General features: G+C 44.0%; 1 protein-coding gene across 1 annotated transcript in view; it reads left to right on the top strand.

Annotated features, from left to right (window-relative positions):
- LOC104138530 (lipoxygenase homology PLAT domains 1) overlaps positions 1–18,936 on the top strand; it is a 149,706-nt gene that overhangs the window by 9,552 nt on the left and 121,218 nt on the right. Inside the window, exon 2 of the mRNA XM_068925839.1 lies at positions 14,150–14,264. Coding sequence (XP_068781940.1) covers positions 14,150–14,264 — 115 coding nt within the window. The remainder of the gene's footprint in view (positions 1–14,149; positions 14,265–18,936) is intronic.

Below are 18,936 nucleotides of genomic sequence, written 5' to 3'. Positions count from 1 at the left end.
CTTTGTTTTCCCCACCTTGTGAGCTGGTGTATGAAGGGCAAGAAGTGACTTGACCATGTGCCCTCTTCTGACTGATCTTCCAGAAAGCTACAACCTTGATTGGCATATCCTGATACTGTAGACCCAGATTGTTAACTGACCCTGAGCAGGGACCGAGGCAGTACCGAAAAAAGAAGAAAGTTCTCAGCATACAGTGATGAATAAATAATAGTACCAAAAAAAAAAAAAAAAAAGACAGAGAGAACCTAAAGACAAGGAGAGACAGAAGGAGACAAAGAAGAAGGTGCTTCAGTCAAAGAGGTGGAAGGAAGGCAGGACCAGTCAGAAGAAGGAGGTGAGCTGACAGCACCTGAGGGTTGGGAAGAAAAGGGGAATCTAGGACATGCTTAGACTGCGCCAGGGAGGAGGAAGAGCAGTGAGAAATTAGAGCAACCTAACCCCAGGCAGGAGGAAAAGGACAAAAGGACTCTACTGACAAGTGAAGGAGCCAAGGGCAGGTGGCAGAAGTCAAGTTGAGGCAACACTAGTGTGCATTGTTAAAAGCATAGGGGAGAAAAAACAATAATGACATGAAAGAAAAGGCTAAAAAGAACAATACAGAAGAGGAGGAGGAGGAAGAGGAGGTAGTAGAGGAGGTAGAGGAGGAAAAAGAGGAAGATGAAAGCCTAGAGAAAAAGACTGGAAATAAATCAAAGTCTGAGGACTCTGACGATGATGAGGAAGTGAAGAGGAAGAAGAAGAAGAAAAAAGCCAAGCGAAGAGAGTATAGCAGTGAGGATGAGGATGACTACGGGCACAGAAAGAAAAAGAAGAAGAAAAAAGGCAAAAAGAGCAAAGAAAAGAAGAAGAAAGGTGACAAATCCAAGAAAGGAAAGAAAGATGACAATTTTGTGGAGATGTATGAACAGGAGCTTCGGGACTATCATTCAGACTCCTCCAATGTGACAGAAGATGAGTACAACAAAAAAAAAGGTCAGCTCCATCATTTCTTAGCTCTTCTTTTGAGCAGACAGTTACGGTGCTGGGCTGTTGTGAGCTCTGTGAACACCTGTCTCAGGACCATGCCTGAAGGTGCAGGCACTTGTCTTTCCTATGCAGAGAGTATTTTTAATTAAACAATTTTTAATGTGTCACTGCGCTGGCGGATTGTGCCTGCACGAGCTCTTCAGTTTGTGAAGTCACTTTGCCACATGCATGGTGCTGCTGTAATTACATTCTCCTAATTAATATTTGTGTTGTAGTGCGGTTCAGAAGCTGCAGTCAGTAGTTAGACTCCCCTTATGTAAGCGGGAAACACAGCGAAGACGCGCGTTCTTACTCAAGCATGTGCAGCAGGAGCGTGCTGGCGACTGCTGCAGTCAGATGAGCAGGCAGTGGGCTGCTTAGGACTGATGTAGAAGCAGGAGGTGCAGCGCACAATCTCTCTGGCTGTTGTAAGTAACCAAATAAGCTGGGGAAATACAGCTAGTCCTCTCTAAACCTTAATACTGTGCTATTATAAATAGTCTATTTGGAGTATTTTAGAATATTCACCCAGTGACTTCAGTTTTTGGATGATCCACTCATCTGAAGAGCATGGTCTGGAGAAGGACTGTAGCCATCAAACCGGTAATATCTAGCGTCTCTTGGATTTTAAAAAAAAGACCCTGCTGGGTGGCAGCTCGTAATCCCCCTTGCGCTGTTCTGAGTTTGGTGCTGCCCAGCTCAACAAACCTACGGTGCCGTAGCCAAGAGGCGAGAACACCATGAAGTAAGTAGTAACAACGCACGGCGTAGCTCCGTTGTTTGAACCAGCAGCTCTCGGGAGGTGGGAGGGTGCTCCCAGGTACAGAAAGGTTATCTCTGTATCAAAGAGGTGGGCAAGAAAGAGGTAATGGCCCTCCAAGGGGTGACTCTGTCCATTACCTGTGCAACTGGATCTTGGTGAGACTGAGGCAAGTCACTAAACTTCTCTGCGCTGTGGTTTCCCCATCTGTTAACTAGGGTAATAACACTTGCGTCTTGTACATGGCAACGCTGAGAAGTGAGTGCGCCAAACGAGTCTTGCAAAGTATCTCAGCCCTGCAGCGTGGTTATGGGTTAACTGTAATTCATGACTTCTGTAACAGCGTATGGACGTACTAGGAAAAGAAAAATGTTTCAACTATTCTGATTCAGGAGAAATGAGGCTCTCCTTAATAGGCTGTGTTTAGGCCGTGCACATAATCTGACCTCCTCTGTGATGGCTCTTTGAAGGGATGGAAGTCATCTCCCCTCATACTGCTTTTTTTTTTTTTTTTTTAATGGTAGAAGAGTAATAACTGTTGAACTTTTCAAAGGGGGATGTCCAACAAACACTTGTAATAACTTCTCTATGGTCTTCTGCTTAGTTTGTCAACAATTTCTGCAGTGAAGGTAATAACCTGCGGTTGAAACACACTGGGAAATGAATATGCAGGGACTTGACTCTCATAGCCTCTATCAGAAATTAAAAAACTTGGATCAAAACCTGCCGCACTTACTGTGAGAAGGGAAATGGGGAAGAGGAGAAGGGTGCTGTGTAACAGATATGCAACCAATAAGTAACTCTGGCTTTCCACCATGGAAAGATTACTCTTCTGCTACTGGGTCACTTGGCACCAAAAATGCAAAAACTCAGGAGCAAGTCTACCTACCCCTTCCCTTTGCTCAAGTTGCAGCTATTCCACATGCCTGCATTGCTGCTCCTTTGTATTTTCATTCCAAGCAGCAGATTCCTATTTTGTGTGATCTGAACCTGGAGACCATTGCTGCTTTTCATCCCCAGGACTATTGACTGAAGGGACTAGTGTGAGTCAGAAACCTGAGAAATGAGTAACCTCTGCAAAAAAAAAAAAAGAAAAAGAAAAAGAAAAAAAAACTACCAGAAGTTTTAGAGATGTCAGCTACCTTTGGTACTGGTGAATATTCAGCAGAGAAGTCTCTCAGTCCACCATCCGTCATTCCTTTTGCTGTAAAAAGAAAAGAGGGATGTGGTAAATGTTTTATAAGCAGGCAGTTGATGGTGTCAATGTCATCCGGTGTCCACTCTATCTTATTGTATTGGCAAACTTGAGAAGGGATCCCCCCTGCCCCTTTGTCCCATTTGACTGATGACTGAAGAACAGGGTGAATCCAGTTCCTGGGGACAGGACAACAAAAGATATGAAGTGACTGGGTGATAGTATACCTGAGGAAATTATAGCAGAGGTAACAGGCATTTTTAACTAAATTGCAGCTATTGTTTATGCCGGTGATCTTAGTGTTAACTAGGTTAGTTATTTATTAATAGGTATTTGCAAAGTTACTTAATACCACGTGTCTTCAATTGATAATAACCCTGCAAACAGGGCATGCTGCATAGTTTAAGGTTAATTAGGGCATTCAGTAGATTTTGAGTTAAGATGGCATCCAGAAACTATTGATACGACAGCCTGGCTGCCTACCAATCAGATGTTGAAGACTCTATGTGTACCATCTACCCATGTTCAGCAGGGATGTCTGAGGGCCAGAAACCCAGCTCTTTGCAGGAATTCTTACTTTTTCTCCGTGTCTTTCTCCTGATATCTCCAGTCTCATCTGCAACAAGGAGGAGAGACTGGTAGGATTACTTATCTTCCCAGCTCAGATTTGGGGGTTAGAAGAATCTGAAGGAGAGGGCTAGGTATCACTGCCTGCTTCCTAGGTTGCAAAGCTGTGAATATCTCCAGGATGGCAGGAAGAAACAAAATGTTTCCTGCCCCAAACTTGCCTTTATGCCATGAACTGAGTCTTCTCTCTAGCTGGGCTGGTAGCTGGTGGCTGTGGCCCTGAGATGCCATGGGGTCATGACACGGTCTGAAATGTTCAACCCTGGACAGGCAGTTCTCTCTCCCATGCTGCATTGCATTAAGGAGCTGCTGGCTCAAGAGCTTTCAGGACTTCTCTTTTGGCTTAGCTGTAGGGTTTTCCTCACCCTCTTTCTTTTTACTTGCTTAGTCAGTGGCTCCAGGGACACCGTCCCTACCACTGTTTTATAGAGGGTGAAGGATAAGGCATTTCCATGCATACATTTTTCCTAAATGACTGGTTCTTGTGACAATAAAAGGCTAGAAAAGCTTAGGCGACTCATAATAAAGCCACTGTAGAGGTCCATGTGAAATGTATACTTCCATGCTAAGGAGAAAGCCCTGACTGGCTCCCAGGAAATATAGTACTTTGAGGCTGCAATGGTCTTTTGCAGGGACAAATTCTGAGTAATTTTTGTTATGCCTCACTGCCAGTTTATCCATATTGCATAATGTGGGAAGCTGGGCTTCAGTGATCTTGGCAGTGCCAGTCAATAATTATAAACTGAAATAAGGTTTTTTAAAAATGCATACTCTTGTTAACATTTGAGACATTAATATGTTGATATTTAGGGGAGGGAATGGCCCATGTTGATTTGCAAATGAATGTATGAGCCACTCATCCTTTCCTTCGATGTGCACCATCCATTTTATTGTGTTATATTTAGTGCCTAATACTCCTTTGGTAACTGCAGCAAAGGTTTAGGGCTTTAGAAATAAGCTCAGTGTGTCCTGAATGCTCTTTCTAGCATTCAGGACACATCGAGTTCACTTCTAAGTTCTCTTTTAATGCAATTTCTCAGCGGAATTGAGGGGGAGAGTGAGCAATGTGTGATTGCAAGCTCCCCCTGCGCTTTATGCAGAACTGGAGGCCCATATCACCCTTTCATGACAGACAAGCTTTAGTTGCAAAAATACCTCATCTGGGCCCTGTGCCCATGGATCCTCCCAAACTGAGGCTTTGATTAATATTTTGAACTGGAATGAAAAAGGAATCCTCCTTGGAAGACATATATATATATATTTTTTTCTCCTCCTCACCACTAAAATGAGCTTTGGTTTTAGGCATAAAATATTCAGTGATGAGTTTTGTACCAGTGGCAATTTTGTCTTGTGATCCGGTGGGACATGAAAAGCCTGCTACCGAGGGAAGGTGGTGTCGTACCTGCTTTGAAGCTGTATTGAACTGCACTCGTTTCTAACCATGGAAAATGATGAGATGCAAATGACCTTATTAAACATAATTTTGGAAAAGTTTAGATCACTCCTAGAGCGTGTTAGATCAGTCTATCTAGGAGCTATCAGCTTGCATGGCAAAATGAGCTACTATTAAACTAGCTCTGATATTGAAATGTGGATGGAGCCGCGAGAGGTTTTTGGTAGCGTTTTACATAGGCACCTAAAAATCTTTGGGCCTGGTTTTTAGATACCCGTGGAAGAATTAAACTGGACTGGAAGTGTCACGTTGAAATGGGGCCTTACTAATTAGAAATTAGTGGATAAAAATCCGTGGGTGGTGCTTTGCAAGCAACCACAGCGGCTCTTTGTTGCCCTCCACGACTGGCCATCGACTAGGGCTGCTGCTAGTACAAAACCATCGCAGTCGTGCAGATAAACGCAATCACGAAATGCTTCCGAGCAAGCCTGCACTGGGATTTTCCAGCCTGTGCGTTTGGGCTCTGGCAGCTGTCTCCTCTCTTCCCCGGTCGTGCGGGGTGGGAGCTGAGCTTGCTGGCCGGAGCTAGCCGCCAAGCACTTGTGCATGCTCTCACCTTTGCCTCTCCATCATCTCTGTGGGCGGGACCCAGCAGTCCTGGACACATGTAGGAGCCGTCCTTGTTGCACATATGTGATCCATCTGCTAGGGCTTAGCCCAGCTGGCAGCACCAAAAGCAGCAGCGAGGAACAGCTGTACGCGCGAGGCTGCCAAACACGTTGTGCAGCTGATGTGCTGTCTGAGGCCTGGAAAGCCTAAATGAATGAGGGCTAGATTTTTATTTATTTGATTTTTTTTTTTCTCCAAGCATTGCTGCCCTCCTCATACCTGAAATATATAAACGTGAATGGAGTTGCAAGTTCTGTTTCATGCCCTTAACTGTCTGCAGCTACTTTTTAGTGTTTGGTTTGTGGGCTTCATGAGAAAATATCTGAGAGTGCCTAAAGAGAAACGGAATAAGGCTTCACTGAGAAGCAGCTGTTAAATATAGATTTATATATTTTATTCTAGAAGCATTCCCCTGGATTTAATTATCTGTAGCATCCACCTTGTAGGGCAAGGAGCCTTCTCTGGGGAAGGTGACCTTTAAAGGATGCAGGGCTAGAACTAGATCAGGCTGGAATAATTCTAAGTGCAGAGTTTTTTGGTTTTTGTTCTTTCCTTTTAGGAAACTAATTCTGATTGATTACTGCATTTTTAGAAAATCCAAGCTTTGCTTGGGTTATTTTTTCATTCTCTGATTGGAGAGAAGAAAACTGAGCAACTGTTTTTGCTCAGAGGTACAGCAGTTCCTTCCATGGGTTCAAACTCCCAATTTCTGGATTGCGCTGTTTTTTTTAAGGATTGCGAGCTCTGTTCCCATATGTACTTTGCCAGATATATCTCCTCCTGGTTTTCCATGGACCTGTTTATCATCCTGTCCATGGGCACTTGGACTAGTGTCCAAATACTGTGGGGGTTAAAAAAAAAAAAAAAAGAGAATTGCTTCCAGCCAGATGGAAAGCCTGGAGTGGGGATTTTACTGAAATCCAATGGACAAAACAGAGAGGGAAAAGGCACAAACTGGTTTTGGGGTGTGTATGCGTGTGGGGGTGTGTGTGTTTTTTTTTTCTTTCTTTCTTCTCTAGTCTTCTCTAAATTCTGGCTCTGATCAATTCCCATCAGTGCTCGTGGGGCACGTCAGTGGTTCGTCCTTCCTCGTGGGTCCCTGGGCTGCCGTGGTCCAGAGATCTCCCTGAGGATGCATTGCCAATGTCACGAGCACCTGCAAGGTGATACCTACTTTAAAAACAGCCTGCTTTATAATAATTATAATAATAAATCACATGCATTACAGGACTCACTTGACAGATATTGGGGTGGTGGTTCATCATTTCTGGCATCCGCTGTGCTTACTAGATAATGGCAGTGTTTTGCTTGCTTCACCCCCAGTGTTCAAATCCAACATATTTTTCAGCATCAGTTTGGTGCAGTCACTTCGCTTTATACAAGTGTGGGATATCTCCGTCCCTCAGACCTCTCTGAGAGCTCTCAGTGTTAATCAGAAGATGTTTGTAAAGAAGGAAAAAGTAGGAGGTGGGAAGGTTGTGCTTCATAACTTTTTTTTTTTTTGAAGGATGCTTTTAAGGTGCTGTTTGAGTAGTGACTGTTTTTCTTAAATGGTTAAGTTAGGGTATTTGCCATTACGGTTTATTTATAATGAGGTCTAGCAACGTGCATTTAGACATACGTAACACATCCCACTTGTATTTATGGCAAGCTTCCGACAGGTATCGGTCCTTCCCCATGCGAGGCATCAATGTGGCCGGGAATCGGGTCTCCTGGGCAAAAAGTGCTCGTTCCTCAGCAGAGAGGTGCAAAGCGCATCATGTCACCCTCCACGGACCTATGGATAGCATACCTGTGGGTGGGATGGCTGTCACTGCGTGCGGGGCGACCCAGTCCACCCGTGCCCATGCCTCCGCCAGACGTTAACTCATTGCACTGACACTGATCGTCCTGGATTCCCTGCTTCAGGCTGAATGTTTTTAAAATGTGTCTCTGCTGGCGTGTTTTTGTCAGCAGAAACAACTCGGAACCAAACTGGGAGGAAGTATGTCTCTCTGCCCCTGTTGGAGAACATGAAGGATCTCCCACCTTGCAGTGTCTCCAAGCCTGGGCTGGCTGCAGACTGCAAGAAGTTATTTTGTTTTGTTTTGTTGAAATTGCTCTTCCTGCTCCTTGGGGCCTTCCAAATACTGGATAACAGAGCTGGCATGAAGAGAGCCTCTCTCCTTGGTCTCAGTTATCCTGCTGTCAGATCCTAGACAGCTAGGAGAAAGTGGAGCTGATGCGTGAATCGGGGCTGTTGCTTTGCTCCAAGACCAAGGATGCTGCTCCCGGTCATATTTTGCAAACGTCTTGCTCTGGCGCAGACTTTGTTTGCTCAGTGTCGCAGATAAAAATCAATATCATTATTTTATCCAGGCTGCATTACACATTTTCCTCTGGACAGTAACATCTCACGTTGTTGTCCAGAGCCATGATACAGAGACACCCCGTGTCCTGGCAGCCCCTCCACTGTCTCCAAAGGTAATGAAAGAAATGGAGCAGGCTTTTCCTGCAAACGCCTTTCTCCCCTGAGGCGTGGTGTTTTCCTCCAGTGCAATTTCAACGCGAATAACAAAGATGTCGATCGCTAAGCTAATTCTACTTTGTTGTTCCAGCAAAGAACTGAGATGTTTTCTTCTGGTGGTACTAAGGCAAAAGCACTTTTATCTAATAGCTGGAGAGCCAGATGAATCGAGTTTGGCTTCCTACAGTGCATTAGAATGAAACGCTGATTTTGCAATAGCTGATGAAGCATAACAAACTCCAGACTGCAACTATTCTGCCTGCAGGAGCAGGTGGGACCCAACTCAGCTTTAGATGTATATTTTAAGAGACAAATGGTGTTTCAGAATGCAAGATAATGCTATCTGTGTGTACCAGCAGTAAGTTCATAAGAAACCTCCCTAATTCATGTCTAGGAGGTATCTTAAAATCCAAGATACTCCTAATTCTGCAATTCTTCTTATAATCTATGAATAGGAAGAAATGGATAACAATGTAACTGGTCCAAAGATTCATGGAAAAAAAAATCTCTCCTTTGCTTTGAATAATTAATTTGGCATCCATGCCCAATTCAAAGGCTGCTTTGCTAGAGCATGTAAAGAATGAGCAAGCTCTTGTAGCATGTGCATCCCAAATCTGTTCACAGTTATGCCAATGTGAATCCAAAGTCATTGTGCTCAAGTCAATGGAGTTAGTCAGGATTTGCCCCAGAGTGAATGAGAGAAGAATTTGACTCATTTTGTATATGGCAGGAGATTATTGCTCAAATTCTGGCCCGATAAAAACAAACAAGTGCTGATTTCAAAGGCGCATCTTCACAGTGGGCAAATGATGATCCCTTTGATAAATATTTACTGTGGTTAGTGTTTTAAGTAGTGTGCGTGCACAGAACATCATCTAGGCAACCATAACCTTTGGTCAGCATAGACCCTTAAAAACTTCTAAGTGTCTTACGTAAATGTCAAGGTTCTCTTGAAGTACTCAAAGATAAACATATGCTGAAGAGTTTCAGGAGGAGCCAGAGTGATTGGTGCTTTGCATGAATCAACATTAAGTGAATAATTAGAATAATCAGTGAATTCCCAACTGGAAATACTGTGAAGTGCAAACAGTTATTACAGCTACCAAGGTAAACGCAGCCTGCTAAACGGATGCATCTCTGAGGGTAACTCCAACAGCCATAATCTCAAAGTAGTTTGTGGGTTTTTTGGATTTATACTCAATGATAAAGACAGCATTCTGCCATTTTCTTGCACTGTTCTGGTGCCACAGGGGTTAGTTCTTGCTCACTTTGCACAGGCAGTGTAGAAGTATGGGCTAAAGTTTGCAGATCTCTTGGAGGAAGACGTTGATGAGTTGATCGAATCAGTGGATCAAATAGGCTTGAAACAACCCTGTTTGAACCTTTCTATTTTTATTATTAGTCCTTCTGCTTTCATTGCTTTATCTCTTGGTAGACAAAAGCTAGGCACCATTATAAGTATCGGTTCTAGATACTCACCCATCTGAGTACATGACCCGAAGGGATAAACAGTCCCTGTTGTGATTGGTACTAAGCATGTTGCCAGAGTTGGAAAAACTTGACTATATTAGCCAAAGCACTTGTTTGCTTGGAAGAAGTTGCCTCCTCGCAGAGCTAAGGAAGTTTTGCATACTCTTGGCTAGAAGATTTCAGTCTCCTCTTGTCAGTCTGCACGTCAGTAATATTGGGAACAATTTTGAAGTGAACGTTTCTCTGCTCTAGCCATTGAAAGGCCAGGTTAATGCTGTCAACTCTTTCCGCAAGACAAGGAAGCGGATGGAACTTCTTCCCATGATGTTGCAATGTAACTTGATATTGATTTTATGCCGTCTATGTTTTACTCTTGAAATAACCGTGTTTGAATGCTTATTTTCAGCAAAGAAGCTACTGTCCACTTACTGTCTACCTTCTTCCTTTTATTTTATTTTTTTTGAGCTTGTATATGCCCATGACAAGCAAAAATGGGTTTGCAGTCTGTAGCAAATCAGGTCTGTTTCACCTGCTGAAACTTGCACTGCTTTCTGAAGTCTTAATGCCAAATAGCTGAACAACAGAGTCAGCTGGGGATTCAGTATCTACCAGATGAGGTAAATGAACAAAATTCCACTTGAATGAGATAGCATTTGGAACAGGAGATCTTTATCAGTGTCTATATTAAAAGCTGTTATATTGACTTCGCCTAGCCCCCTGGGAGAAAAGCAAGATTTGGAGACTAGCCTGGAAGTCAAGCACTCCCATGCGTAATGCTGTAGATGAGTGTAATTTGGTCAGGTTCTGGGCATCCTTTTACATGCTGATGTCCCATCAATTATTAAGGGGAGAGGGCGGGCAATTTTGTAGATACACTTGGGAACTTCCAAGGTAACTACAGAAGTCCTGCCGATGCGCTCTTTATTTGCATTTTGTGATTGTTCCCATTGAGGCAGAGCCTAAATAGTAGGATGCAGCCAAACCTGGCATGGTTTACCAAACCCTCCTTCTCTTGTGAAAAACTCTGCTATAATTTGTCTTTAGATGTTGGACCGAGCAACAAACCCAGGAGAAGTCCTGAACTATGAGCAGCAGTGTCAAAGGATGGGTAAATATCAACCTTTGCAAGTTTACTTTGCAGAGGAGTATTGCGGTCTTTGTTTGCCCTTCCTTTTGACAAATAGACTGGATGGTTTATTCTTCTTTATTCTTTTGCCTGGTAATAAGCATATGTTGCATGTGAAACTGATCCAGGTGTAGGATAAGAAAAGTGAATAGATAAACAGATGGCCAGACTTATTTACATAGTGCCCCTGCTCAAAACAAGTTGGGATATTCTGGAGAATTTAGGTGCATATTTTCCATCAAAAAGGGTTTTTTTTTTTTTTAAAGGCTGGCATTTTTGCACCATAGAGGCAAGTCTTAGGTGAACTTTAGTCTACTAATGCCACCAGGACAAGGGAAAACAGCCCATGACCCTAAGGATATTCATACCAGTGATGGAGGTGAATCCTTGGTAAGTAATTTAAACCTTTTTTGGGGACAGAGCAATTTGGAAAATGGGGACTTAAAATGTGGAGGAGCTTGGAAAACCTATGAGGACACCCAAGAAGAAAGTAAGGGGATCGATGGGAAGGGAATACCTAGCTTGCACAGTGAAACGGGTATTAAATTTGAGATATTCACAGAATCACGGAAAGGCTGAGGTTGGAAGGGACCTCTGGAGATCATCTAGTCCAACCCCCCTGCCCAAGCAGGGTCCTCTAGAGCACGTTGCACAGGATCATGTCCAGGTGGGTTTTGAATGTCTCCAGGGAAGGAGACTCCACAACCTCTCTGGGCAACCTGTGCCAGTGTTTAACTTCTGTCTTTTCTCCTTGTCTGAACTTAACTTCTGTCTTTTCCGGTTCTTAATCTTCCCCTTCACAGTTGGGGCACTGAAGTTCCAAAATTGATCTTTCTGGCCCCGATTCCACCCTTGGTTATAAGTGACTTCCACAAAAATCCAATTTCGAGCTTTTTGGCTAATTCAGCTTTATTGTCACAAATAGCAAGGTACAAGGTGTTTATGCTTGGGATTTGCTACAGTTGGACGTGTTCTCTCAAAGCCAGAATATCTATTCATTCAGAAGTAGGCTCCTGGAGTGGCTAAAAAATGTCATTAATCTATGGTTCTCGCCTCCTTAGATCACATGCGATGGTGCCTGGTATAGAAAATGCTGCCTTGACAGCACCGTGGCCTTTTCTACCTGCTGGGTGCTCGAGCTGCAGAGATGCTCCTGGCAAAGATCATAGCTGTCAGCTCGCAGCGTTTGATGAAAAATAAGAGAAATCCAGAGAAAGGAAACGGACCTGGGACCACTGAGCTGCCAGGCTCAGACCCAGATCACCCCTCATGTTTGAGGGAAATGATTTGTTTTCTCACAGCTGTGTGGCTCCCATCATGGGACCTGGAGAAGGGCTTTGGTTTTCAAGGGGGGAGTATTGGGGCTTGTTGACAGTGGTGTTTCAGGTATGTAATTTCTTTGCTATCCCATCTTTCCCCAAAAGCAGGAAGAGAGCTGGAGCCTCTGCGATGCTATAAATGAGTGCAGCAATATTGTCCAAAATTTAAGTCATAAATTTATGCAAGAATTTTGAAAAATTATTTAATTTTATTAATTTTTTTTGCTTTTATTGCAAAATTATGACTTAATGTATGAGGTAAGCTTGGTGTTTCCCAAGCAGAGTCGATGCAGCACCAAAAACCGTGAAGTAATCCATAGCGAATCACTAGGGGCCAAGTGGATTACAGGACGTTCGTCTGTTAATGGCTAATGCAACTATATTACCTGGCTCTTTGCCCTATGCCAAATATCTCCTGTTCGCATGTAGGAGTGCTAACAGGAGGATGGTGAAAAGAAAACATCATTCATATATATTACTCATGTACCTGCTGTGGATTTTATATATATATATATATATATTTTTTTTTTTTTTTTTACACTGCTGAAAAGAAATCTCCTTTTTACTTGAGCTCATAAGCAAAATATGCCAAGCCAAAGGTTTCTTAAAATTTAGCTGAGCGCAGATTATATCTTACTACCCGTACTATAATACTGTCCATTTTCTATCCTATTTGGCACATTCATAAATAGGTGAGGTTAGGAAAACATTGGAATATTTTTTCCTGTCTCAGTGCAATAGAGCCACTGGGAATGGGGAGTTGCTTCCAATCAACCTTACATGACTAGCCTGGGTTTAACTCTAGCACTCTGTCCCCATGCCTTGCAGCTAAAATAGTGGTTTAATTTCTTCTCTGTGATATTTTGAGGCATAAAGTGCTAGTGTGCCAAAACTCTGAGGCTCAAAGCGGATAGTAAACCAATTTTTTTTTGGGGGGGGGGAGGGACTCTTCTGAATACACGTGTAATGCAGTGAGGAAAAAGTGGACAATAATACAATATGTAATAATGCTGATGCTGCCGCGAAGGACATTTTTTACAGCGTTAGGTTGGAGAAATCACATACATAGCAGTCAGGTTGTGCAAGACAAAATATTGAAAGTTTAGCTTTTTCTCCAGCTTCTAGGTCTAAGCCTGAAACACAGTTATTCACTAATGACCATGTGATCTAAAGCCAAGAAGGGCCGTTGGGACGCCTGGTCTGGCTGTTGGCGGAGTTGCACAATTTCGCCCAGTTTCCTCTATTCTGAGGCAACCACAGCCTGTCCCTCAGAAAAGTAACCGGTTGCCAAGCCTTGAGTCTTATTCCAAAGTAACTCATTATCCTCCTTAAGAAATGTGTGTCTGATCATAACCTTCTTTTGCTTTAACTTCTGGCCATGGGATTTTGTCATGCTTTCCTCCAGTGCAGTAGAAAGGCTCTTTTTACCTGAATTTCTCCCAAGAAGATATTGATGTGCGGTAATGAAGTCACCACTCAATCTACTGCTTGGAAAGATAAATAGATTGAGCTTTAAGATTCTAATTTAAGCATTTGCCTACCATATTCTCATCATGATTTACTGTTCATTCTTTGGTAAAGTCTGTAGAACAAGTGAAATGCGAACTTCCTGGCTGTAGTGATTTCTAAGCTTTATACAAATATATTACCAGAGCAAACGGGAACAAGTATGTTGCGTTGCGTTGACGTGTGCGTAGATGAATAATGGCTCAGCAGCTGTAGCCTAACAGTTTACGTGAATTAATCTGTTAGATATTTTACATGCACATATGCATTACAGTAGGGGAGATGAGGTAATAGGTGTTCACAGAGAAGTAGTGGTTCATTTTTGGTAAAGCCTGTGCTAACTTAATCCCTTTCCATTGTTTGTTTTCAGCCGTTTTAGCTCAACAGTGATTTTTACCAGCTGTCCCAGTCTCCAGTGGTGATTACGTCTGCCCGGGAGATGGGCTTGTTTCGGTGGTGGGAACAGACCCAGCCCTGGGTACTTCAGCTCCAGTTGGGGAGCGATCTGGATCTATGAAGCGTAGGGAGGGGGATTTCTCCTCTTGTCCTGATCTTTCTTTTCTCCCCCTGCAGTTTACGAGGTGGTGACGGTGACAGGTGACGTCCGGGGAGCGGGAACTGATGCCAACGTCTTCGTTACTCTCTTTGGAGAGTTCGGGATTACTCCCAAGACTCATCTCACAAGCAAGTGAGTCTCTGGAGTGACGTCTGTATCCTTGAGGCTTGTTTTTCAGTAACTTTTAATTGTATTTTGATGAAACATAATATTGTGCTGATGGATGTGGAGGGAATACATCTAACAGGTATTTCAAAATAGGGGAAATGGGGATTTTTGCTGTTGCATGTTTTTTACCCCATGCCTTGCAAACCTGCGTTCCTCTCTGTAAACCGAAACGTGTTGTCAGATCCAGATTATATAAGGCTCATGCTTGTGGGGGGTGGAAGTTGACTTGCCTTTCTTAAAGCTTAAATTAGGAGCTCTTGATTTAGGAGCTGAAAATGTGCTCTTGGAGCAGGCAAGATGGGCCATATTCAGATGCATAAAATCCCACCAAAGCCTAAAATGCTAAGTCAGTTTGACAGGTGTCCTTGAAGCTCTCTGAAGAGTAATTCAGTACGTCTAAAGTAATGTTGTTAACAAGTAGCCACCTACGCGATTTGGGCTGTTGCCATCCTACCTGCTGCGTGTGGACAGCATTTTCATGCCCCATTCTGAGTTTCCCTGCAGCAATGCTAATGGCATCCTCTGGATGCAGCTTCTCAGTTATTACCACTGTGCTGAACTCAATGAAAGCAGTATTTCATAATTTAAGGACTAAAGATGAGGCTTCTGACTCCCTCAGTAGCTTCCTCCTTCCAAAACAGTGAACCTCAGAGTCAGCAGGTGCCCAGCTCCCGGGGAAATGATGTGACTTTTAATGAGGTGCCAAGCTGTGGAAGCAGAAACCTCCACTCAGGCACTAAAACTAGCAAATGTGGACCTATTCTTCTAAAAACTGGTCCTGAACCATCTGCTGAGGGCAGCTTTGGCTGAGGTGTGCAGGATGATGGTCTGCAGAAGTTGGGCAGTGGTGAAGTAGAAGAGCCGGTGGATAAGGAGAAGAGGCAGGCTGGTGGATCTCTGCCCATTTCAGCAGAGCGGCGACAGTTTGCCAGCGAAGCTCCAGCTCTGTGCAGACTCGTTGCCCCTTAGGCAGACAATTGTGCTAGCGGAGAGCAGAAACCCCTTCCCCACAGGGTCTAGGAGGAGCTGTGTGTCTCTGGGTTTTGGTGTTCTCACTGTTTTGGTTTTCTTGAAAATGTGCATCAGAAAATATTAACCCGCTGCTAATGCCGCACGGTAACATCACATTTTCTCCATTTCTACAGCACCGACAAGAGGTACCTGCAACTATTTTAAATTTTACCCTCAAAAGAGCTTCTCTTCCCAGTGAAGCAACTCAAACATGAGAGTCTGTAAAGAAAATGATATGGGAATGGTAAAGAAAATACATGAAATTTCAGCCCTGTTTGCCATATTTGAAATTCTGAAATCAGAGCTAGCAAAAGGAGTTTTGTTAACGCAGTATCCTTAGAAACAGCAGTGACAACTCGCTGATTATATATCATATATCTAACCAAAACACTTTATTCTCTGAACTTTGTCCAGATATCCCAAAGGACTTAAAATGTCGAGTGCTGTTTCCCTTGATTTAATAGAGAAGGAAAGCGAGGCAAGGAGGTAAAAGATGACGTGGCCCCATAGCGGGTCAACGGCAACATCTCTGCTGGGGAAAGAGCTGCTTTCGCAGCGCAGCTCTCAAACCTGCCTAGTAGCACTTGGCAAAGCCACCAAGGAGGTATCTGCTTCCAGGGAGTTTTCCTGTGGTCAGCGTTTCCATAAAGAGCCATTTAGCTGGGAAGGAGCTCGAGAGAGAGGAAAAAAAAGCACATGCCCCTTGGAGAGGAAGTCAGGAGATCCCAGTGGCAGAATTACTATTTCTTAGTCAGCTGTGACCTTAAATGAGTTAGCAGTTGTCTAAGCCAGCTTTGCTGGCGCTTCGGTTGATGCCTGCTTCTTCCTCCTGCACTGGCCTTTTGTTTGTTTGTTTATTTCCTTCTTTCTTCTTGTGAAAGTGGGAACATGTTTAGCTTGCAGCCGCAGCAGTCTGGGCCTGTTCAGACCTGGGTCAGCGTTTTGGGCTTGGTCCTCGTTGCTGCAGAGAGCAGACGGCTAAGGTGTCTGCACGCAAAGGCAAAGGGCGTACGAAGCCAACCTCCTGCAACTTAGGGCTCTTAAAAATTGGTCCCGTGGGAGGCGACTGCTAGAATTGCGACTACAGTTTTCCCCCGGGGGTTTCCCAAACGCGAGGGAAATTGCTGCGTCTCTGAGCGAAGTCTAGCACGTTACAGCGCTTGAGCAAACAGCAGCGAGGGGAAAGCTAGTCTGACGGCGGGAATTTCTGCACTCTGCTGCTTAATTGATAGCCTCATCTTCGAAACACGAAGCAAACAGTGAAACAGCCAGTTTGCCCCCGAATTTGCTATGCAGCTTTGTGAATATGGCAAAAGGATGGAATTTCATGCATCTTTCAACTTCACGTTTACGTGAGTTCACTTATGACATGACTGCAAATGCATGACACTTTATAGGTGTTTATATTTCCCGGTGTATGACAAAAAGATAAAATACCATGCACTGCCTAAAGACGGTACTACCACTTCAGCCTCTGGTTAGACTAGGTCTTTCATTGCTTTTGTGATTGTGTGCTGGTGGTGAAATACATGACATTTCAGATCCGTTTGTCATGTGCAGCAACGGGGAAGACATGGCAAGCTGATGAGATATCATGTGTTTTTAATATTTGCTGATAGTAAGGTAGCTGTGAAAAACAGACGCGAATCTTCACGCCGGCTTGTCACGGGGAACGTGAGTTCTGGAAGTGGCAGCACCCAAATTCTGTACCAAAAGAGGTATCTATTTAGGGCAGACTTAGCCAAGTAGCTCAGCCAGAGAATAAAAGTGCTCCCGAAAATCAAATTTCTTTTCCCGACCTCCATCGTGACACTGGTGGAGGCAGAGGATGGTCTTGCTCTATCGCCTGGTGGCACCTCGGCAGCCATTGGGACTGTTCCTGCAGGCACGAGCTGCTTCTCCCTGGTCCAACACAGACCCACCGGTGTTGATCCTCCCTAGCATATTTTTCCCACCCCTCCTTGCTCATGATTCCCTGCTCTCAGGCTGAGGCAGGGTAGGACAGGCTGTAAAACTTAGCCGGGAAAGCTGCTGCCTCCCCCCACCCCCCATTCAGGGTTTAATAGCAAAATTATTTATCTGTTGTTAGTGTAAACATCCACTTTTCAATGCCAGGCTCACGCCGTCCTGCTTGTGACAAGCATGATAAATATTCATGGGTTTTTTTTCCTTTTAAAAAAAAAGAGAGAGAGAGAGAGAGAAAAAGATTTAGCAGCTACGGCAATCCGAAAGAAAGATAAAATAATTGATGAGTGACAGCTAGCTGCTTATGCTGCCACTGAATTTGAGAAGCGTGCAATGGATTTTTTTTTTTTAATTTCATATCTGAATACTTTCAATTGGCAGCTCCCTCCACCTGGTTTTGAGTTGTGATACAGAGCTTTTCTCGTTCCTAATGCCAGCCAACCAAGATGAGTTGCAGGGTACCTATGCAGCGGTCTTCGGTGCAAGTTCATCTTTGTAGCTCTCCTACAGCGGGGTCAGGCCGGGTTGCAGAAGATCTGATTTTGTTGTTTAACAGCTCTAGAATAAATAAGCAAATATAGGGCCGCAAGCTTATTTCAGCTCAAAAGTTAGCATAGAAAGTGTTAGAAAGCTGGTATGGAAAAGGCTGCTCAGGCTGCTAAGGAAAATGAACCAGTTTTACATGAACTACAAATGCAACCAAAGCCTTCTCGCATCGTTGCTGGAGACTGAAGCACTACTTCTTCAGGAAAAAGTTGCAGTATACTTAACGACCCAGTAGACACAGGGCGTTTGCTATTTTAAAGCAGCTTATGTACCTACTTGTGGCCTGATAGCAGTGCAAGTCTGTAACGCTTACACGGCGCTCTTTAATCTCGGTCTTAAAAAAACCGCCTGAGCTCATTCTCATTAACATTTTCCAACACACTTCCCTGCAGGAATGGGATGGCAAATTTTCAGCAAAGAAAAACAGAGCCTCGAATTTGGCAAAGCAGATGCAAGTAACAATGCAATTTGATGTTGGGAAAGGCCGAGCAACCTTTGCAAGGTTATAGATGGCACTACCCGCTTTACGTATCGTTTCTCCCGAAAATAGCGGCCGAGGCGTAGGTAACAGAAAGGTATACACCGCGCTTAAGGTCACCATCGTGCAGTGTGGTTTCTATTTTCTTTATGCAAGTCGTGCCGCCAAAACGGGTCACGAAAAGTTGGCACTTAGCAACGCGTGCGCAGACGGAAGCCTCTGGAGCGTTTGCCCCTCCAAGGAGGAGGGGAGCGACGCGGCTGGTGGAGCTCTGCGTCGAGAGCGAGCGTGGTTTGACCGTATGACCAGCCGAACAGCAAAAAGCCAAAAGTCCATCCGCCCAAGCTAAGGCCATTGAGGTCACTGCGGTCATGCTAAAGGTTGGGGTTGTTATTTTTAAGCCTCTGCGGTGCTCAGTACCCAAGTTTTCCCTCTGTTCCTAAGAGCTCGCCTTTGGAAAGAGTTTTGTCAGCTCGTCAGAAATGAAGGCTCTCTTCTGCAAGCATTCAAAATTTCAGTTTCGAGAGAGACTTTTATTCAGGCGGTGCGATGAAATCTTGTTAATCCTTCCCCCTCATTTGGAAAAACAAATGTGCTTTACCGGTGCAGCCGTTCATTTCACGGCGTTTCAAACCG

This window comes from Struthio camelus, chromosome W (genome assembly GCF_040807025.1).
Source record: "Struthio camelus isolate bStrCam1 chromosome W, bStrCam1.hap1, whole genome shotgun sequence".
NCBI classification, from domain to species: Eukaryota; Metazoa; Chordata; class Aves; order Struthioniformes; family Struthionidae; genus Struthio; species Struthio camelus.
The sequence above is the reverse complement of the archived record's forward strand: the minus strand, read 5'-3'. Positions and strand labels throughout refer to the sequence as shown.